The 7,352-nt window shown below is 35.2% G+C and overlaps 1 protein-coding gene across 1 annotated transcript; it reads left to right on the top strand.

Moving 5' to 3' along the window:
* Positions 1-244: 244 nt before the first annotated feature.
* On the top strand, positions 245-616 carry LOC145076339 (putative germin-like protein 2-3). The gene has a single exon (XM_079022249.1). It carries the CDS (start codon positions 245-247, stop codon positions 614-616), a length of 372 nt encoding a protein of 123 aa, XP_078878375.1.
* Positions 617-7,352: the final 6,736 nt, after the last annotated feature.

The raw sequence follows: 7,352 nt of genomic DNA, 5'->3' as shown, positions 1-7,352 counted from the left end.
CCCAATTTGGAGAATTCGGCCATTATTGGTCCTTTGTGGATCTATTAGTTTTGGACCTTTTTGTTTTATGGATTTGGGCCTCAGTTTTGGTTCAAGTTGGGCTAGGGGTAAAATGGTCATTTTGTCCCAAGTATGGATTATGGGCCATAAATTGGAACCAATTTACTAATTAGTTCAAGTTGGGTCTGCTGTGACTCCGGTGACTGTAGCAGAGTTGCCGGGACTTAACACTCTTGGTATCTCAATGGCACGTATTGACATCGCCCCACAGGGTATTAACCCCCCACATACACACCCTCGGGCCACTGAAATTTTGACTGTTATGGAAGGCCGTATTCTAGTCGGGTTTGTCACATCCAACCCTGAAAACCGACTCATCACAAAACTACTTCAGAAAGGCGATGTTTTCGTGTTCCCAAAAGGTCTAATTCACTTCCAGAAAAACGTGGGGAATGGCTATGCTGCTGCTATCGCTGCTTTGAGTAGTCAAAATCCAGGTGTTATTACCATTGCAAATGCTGTGTTTGGATCAAATCCCGATATCGCAGCAGATATTCTTGCAAAGGCTTTTCAAGTTGACGTCAACCTCGTCTATCAAATTCAATCTAAATTCTAACTTTTATGTGATTGAAAAATGTTGTTTTCTGTGATTTATACTCTTCAATCTTGTGATATTTTTTATTTTTATGTTGCTATATTTAAAATTGAATAAAATATATATATTTTATTGTAACCGTGATTTAGATGTAAATCTTATTTGAAATTAACTACTTCAAAACTATGATCTAATGTTAAAACCTTGCATTGTGCTAGAAGTAGTTTCCAAATTACAAAGACAAAATAAGATTAAATGATTCCATGTGCTTTATGAAAGTGAGAAGTTCGGTACTTATTTTTTTTCTTGATGAGTATGGTCCTTATGGTTTCAATAACTTGCCTATCGGTCCATAATCCGTAACCTATGCAAATTGACTTTTGTCTCATTTTAAATAATGTTTTGCTTATTATAATTAAAAAATATAATAACTAAACCCTAACCCCATACCTACTCCCATCCACCTTTCCTTACGCCACCACACCCACCCCACCCATTAGATTCCACTCCATTCTTCTAATCGCAAATGTTACGTGATGAGCAATATAATCATAACTGGTATAATTATAGTGGTTGCTCATATCACATAACTACGATGAAGGAACATCTTAAGGATTATCAGAAACTTGAGTGGATAGGAGTCATAAAGTTTGGAAATAATAAAAAGCATTGATCAAAGGTTACATAACCATTACGAATGGTCAATTCACAATAAACCGTTTGCATGTGTGGACGGGTTAAAACACAATCTCATCATTGTTTCTCAACATGTTTTTGGAATTGGAAATAAAATCACTCTCGATGAGGAAGGAAGTATGGTCAAGAATAAAATGACAAATGAGGTTTTGTTAAAGTCCAAACAAAAACTGATATATATCCTTTGGATATCACTCCGATCAAAGGTGCTACTTCAATATGCCTTCTTTGAAAAGTAGTAAATGACATAAGTTGTTTGTAGCATTAGAGAATCTTTCACTTAAATTTCAAGAACATTAATTAGTTAGCTACACGAGATTTGGTGAGAGGATTACCAATTTTGAGATTAACATCACGAAGTCATTTAATTACAATTGAGATTAACATCACGAAGCCACTTTAGCTACTCCATGTTGATCATTATGGACTTCAACAAAGGAAAATTATAGAGGAAAGAAGTATATCCTCGTTATTGCTGATAATTTTTCAAGCTTCACATGGGTTTACTTTCTTTGTAAAAAATCCAAAACTTCACATGATCTCATCAACTCTATCAAAAAACAGAATTGCATTTTTCTAAACCAGTCTGAAGTATACTCAATGATAATGGTTCAAAATTCAAAAACAAAAACTATCATACTTAACTTATCGAGAAAGGAATCGGTTACAAATTTTCCGCTCCGTACACTACAAAACAAAATATAGTTTTTGAAAGAATAAATTGATCTCTTTGTGAAGCTAACCCCTCAATGCTGAATTTTGAAAAAAAATACCATTCTACTTGTGGATAGAAGAAATCTCAACTACAGGCTTCGTATATAACCATTCTTTAATTCATCAACATCACTCCTTATGAAGTACTTAGCAATCATAAACCTAATGTCAAATTTTTCCTTGTGTGTGGTTGCAGGTGATTCATAATGAATTTCAAGAATAATCATTTATAATTCCAATCTAAATTCGATGAAGGCATATATCTTGCTTATTCACAAAATTAAAAAGGGGTATAAGGTAATGAAAAAAAAGAACAAGGAAAACTAAAGTAACGTTCAATCTCACATTTGATAAGTCTAAAACTATTATTGCGTATGACTTCAGGAACCAACTGGCAATCGTAGCTCTCAAAAGCTTCCGTCGAACTCTGACCTTGTCGATGAACTCTGACCTTTGTCAGTGACTTGTCCATTAGATAAGGTATCATATATTCCTCCATTCTAGATATCATATGGACTGAGACATGGATTATAATCATTCTCTCTGTCCATTTGTTGTTTCCCGATTTCCGATTTATGACGACTGACTAATTGAACAAATCAAATCAGTCCTAGGCCGGCCGAGCACTTCCATTTGTCATCATCAAATCCTCAAGGGGCCCACAGATATCGCTTTTATCCCGAAGGTAAAAGGAATGGATAAACTTCGACTCATATGGCTTGTTCTACTACTTGTTGAATCATACACAAAGGCACGTTTTATAGCACCGAGTTACCAAATGCGGTTTCGTGCAATCAATGTACTATCAACTCATAGTAACAACTCATATCTATAGGTTTGAAGAATATAAGATATTATCATCTCATGATCACTCGTGATAAAATCCATGAAGTGATTCCAATGAGCGCGGGTTGAATCCAATACTCAGAACTTATGAGCACTCATGAGTGTTGTAGCCTTGTCCAACACCTTAGACCTCTACAAGCCAACCCATGATAGTCTTAATTCATATCTACTTCCAACATATGACCGACTGTGGATGGTTTGAATAACTTAGTCATTCCGGAAGAATAACCCAGTTTATTCGGGAAGTCAAAACATGCAAAGTGAAACACAATAATAATTGAATCCAATATGGTATCAACTCTTTGAACATAAATAAAACACCTTTTATTTATCACCATATGATTACACATTATTCATTGTATACTGTTTCAGCTATCAACTTTATTCTTGAATTTAAAACAATAATTGTCCCATGCTCCAAGCATGTACACTATGTTTTCTAAACACTAGTCATGCCATACACCAAGTATGCATACTATGTTTGTCTATGATCTTTACTTTGTGAACTAGATCAATTGAACATTACTTCAATGATTCTCTTTTCACACTCCCAAATCAATACTGCAAATGCAAGAATTCCAAATTCATGCCATTTACTGGAATCTGTTAGATTCTAAACTTATATGCATTGATCTTCTTGTAATGATTATGTACAAAGTCATAAAGACTTGACAACAACCATTACAAAGTATTCCAAAGGGGATCAGCTCCTTGGAAACATCCTTCTTGCATTAGGTTTCCTTAATCTTACACAGATTGAAAATTCTAACTTTGAAACATTTCCAGATTCCATTTTGACCATCACTTCTGAACAAGAGTTGCCTCCTTACAGACTATGTCAATATGGTCCTTCCAGAATTATCACTATACTTCCAACTGTCCTTGAGCAACCAATCTTTGGTAAACCTTAGATTGTCCTCGACAATTGTTTAATCCTTTTAGTCATATCCAGTTCTAAACCTTTTCCCTTCTTAATGCCCCAGGCATTTTGAAAATTTTAGAACGGATGATTATAGCACATGTAATCGATCCTATATCCGAAGCATATGGGACACGATTCATGATGTCTCACATAAAGACTAAACTAGTCTTTTGCTATAATATGTCCATTTCAATTTGCCAAGTTCTCATAATTCAGATTATGAAAAGGGATGCCGTAATCATAATCGAATTTTAGAACGCAAATAATGGACCCATATATAGAATTTCCTTATGTTGAGCCATTCCAACATGAAATTCATATATATATCCTTGACTAAATGATTAAAACCTCACGATCTAAGCTTATAGATTTGAGATGAAGCATAATTTCCTCTCCCTTAATTATAGCAAAACAACTCTTTCCCAATTGAAACTTTTGTTTTCTATAATTAACATTGCTAACTTGCAATACTTATCATAATTATCATGCTGCCACTAACATGATGATTATTAGCATATCACTTATGCTCCCACTAGCTTTGACATGTACCCAGAAATCAGCTGGACTTCTAGAAATCAATACTTTATTGACTTTCTTACCAAAGTTCAGATTTCTGATACTAGATTGTTTTGATAAGACTTTATCAAAATCATACACCTTCCCTTAGATAGCACACTTGTGTATCTAAACAATTATGAAGAGGGATGCCGTAATCATAATGTTTAGACCTTTTTGCCACTTCTCACAAGTCCATATTAGTGTGCCGGTTAACCACACGCGCTCCACTAACGACTTTGAGAATGCAAATATCACAATTGCTATCTAGCTAAAATCTACTTAGTGAAAGTGTTTCCTCACCATCATTTTCATGAATCGGAGAGAAACCTTATGACACTTAGATTTACTGGTGTATGTGTTCTTATCCATGTGAATGGTCAAAATCGTAGTCACAAGACAAGGATAATGACAAACCCAAACTCATATGGACTGAACTCAATCTTAATTTCTTGCCACCTGGCAGCTCAAGGGCCTGCCATTGCTTCCAAGTTGTTGTGCAAAAAACTGAGAACTCTAAGAACTCATATGCAAAACCACCTTTAACTGGAATGGGCACAAAATATGTCAACACGATAGGTTATAAACCTCAAGTCGTGTGCTAGTGAAGAACTTCAGGTTTTATTCTTGATTAGTTCTTGAGACTTTCAAGACCTTTAAGACTCCCACTGTCCTCTTGACCTATAAGACCCCCTTGTCAAATATCCAAGAGATAGTGTGGATTCTAATCAAGACAAACACTTCACACAATTGGCCTTAGTTGGTCTTTGTTTTATCCAAAACATCACAACTTACCAATTTCAAATGTACAAGAGTAGAAAACTTTTACTCTTACATTTGACAAGTGTTTTAAACCTTTTTTTGAGACATGTCACTCAAGTTACAATCTTGGAGTATGACTCTAAGACTTGTATTGGAACGAAGTATGACTCATCTTCTTGATTTAACCATTTCAACAATTCAAGATCCCTCTTCTTAGTCATAAGAATGCACTAAGATTTCCTTAGAGAACTAATTGTGCTATGGTTTCTTAATCATTAAGATGATCACAAAAGCTGATACTAAAGTACTCTCCCATCTTTTCAGATTTGAGAAACTTTTATCCTTCTGCCTAATTTGATTCTTCTTATTCGCTCTGCCTTACATTGGAACCATTTCCAATGTCTCAGAGTTACACTTAAGCTTGTAAGTATAATCATATTTACTGAGCTTTAGTAAACTATGACGAATAGTTTAATCAATCTTTTTGTGGTGGACTTGACCAGTGCACAAGAATGTGTACTCGATCCCTTAGTCCTTTACTTGACTCACACATCCATGTGAACGAGTAATTAGTCTTAATTTTTCCAAAACTTGAAAGTTCTCATTCATCATGCTATACAACTTGCATGATTCCAAGTTCCGGTCCAATTGAAACTTGGGTGATGAGAATCTTTCCTTATTTGGTAAATCTAGACATTACCACAAATGAAAGAATCAATTTCATATTTCCACTCTTGCTTTTAATTGAATCATATAAGCAACAATTTTTCCTCAAATGCCATTGTAAGGATATTTTAAAATAAATAAAATCAAAAATTTTCTTTTATTTTAAAACTTTGCGGAAAAAACTTATCCTTACAATCCATATGAAAACTTGTTGTTATCTATTCCTAAGCAATATCTCATAACTCCTGAGAAGTAGCTCAAGAATCCGATCTTCAAACTATGCGATAGAAATCCATCTACGCCATCAGATTCAGCATATTCTTTCTTTAAGTTTCTTCACTTTTCTTTCATTCTTAAAACATCACCATGTGACCCAGTCACATCATGTATCAAGAATCTCAGAATAGAAACTTAACAAAGTTAGATAGTGGAATTTACCTGAAGTAGAGTCAAACTTATTGACTTTAACATCCTTAGGTAAATTTGGCAGCTTCGCAACCAATGCCCCTTTCTTTGGCAATACAAACATATGGACCCTTTGATAATAGTACACGAGACTATCACAGACTTAGCTTTTCTCTTTACCATTTGGTCAACCGAGTTGACTATGGCCGATCCCTTTCCATCGGGAAGAGAGAGCTTTACTAGATATCCAATGTCATCATTGTCAATGTCCATAAAGTTTTAGGAAGTTGATCTTAGCAAATAGATAAGATCATTAAGGGTCTTGTCATAGTCAGTTTCATAGGTGTTCCAAAAGAACTTACTATGTGACTTAGAAAGTAGTTGAACCACCAACTTTCTCAAGACTTTGACACCCAACTCTCCCGGCTTGTCAATATGTGACTACATCTCCAAGATGTGACCACACCTAGACCTTGCCTTGCCAATAGGGCTTGAGTGACCTTAAACCTTTTTTCAAGAACTTGTGGGTTAGGGAGAATAATTGGAAGAGGTGAAAGAAGTATGATTTCCAAGGGACATCATCTTCATTAGGAAACCTTGTTTCAAGAGATTTGGGAAGATCATAGGTGTCTATTACAGACATCTTTTGGGAGATATTCAAGATAGTTGATTTAAAGTCCTTAATATGACACCCAATATGAAATATTAAGGCTAGGACCCAACAAACTATTTTATAACTTAGAAGAGGTATGCCGTAATCCAAGGTATAAAATATTTGAAGGTAGGTGAATGACGATTCACCAATTTCCACCAAGATAAACGAAATGTATTATTAGGTTTTAATTGGTTTTGAAACTCCTAGATCTTTGAGATTCATTGAACTGTTCAAAGGCATGTTTCAATCTCGAGTGTGCCCTTCAGGTTTTGTGACTGGGATGCCGAGGATCACAAAACAAGGTGTGAAGTAACCATGCAAATCACTTGGTACCCTTAATAAATTACCCCTCAATCGATGTGCCGGTTAACCACACACGCTCCATCGATACTATGATAAATATTAAGTCACCCTTTACCTACCTTGTTAAGTCCAAGTTAGTGTGCCGGTTAACCACACACGCTCCACTAACGACTTAGACAAAGTGTAAAGTGTAATTTCATGGATTAGCACCTTATTCACATTTTTCCTAAGTA

The sequence above is a fragment of the Lactuca serriola genome, chromosome 9, assembly GCF_051521515.1.
Source record: "Lactuca serriola cultivar US96UC23 chromosome 9, Lser_US96UC23_V15, whole genome shotgun sequence".
NCBI classification, from domain to species: Eukaryota; Viridiplantae; Streptophyta; class Magnoliopsida; order Asterales; family Asteraceae; genus Lactuca; species Lactuca serriola.
Note: the sequence above shows the minus strand (reverse complement) of the source record. Positions and strands in the feature narration are given on the sequence as shown.

What these genes read in the sequence shown, in the direction of transcription:
- LOC145076339 (XM_079022249.1), top strand. Translation starts at nt 245, where the DNA reads ATGGCACGTATTGACATCGCCCCACAGGGTATTAACCCCCCACATACA.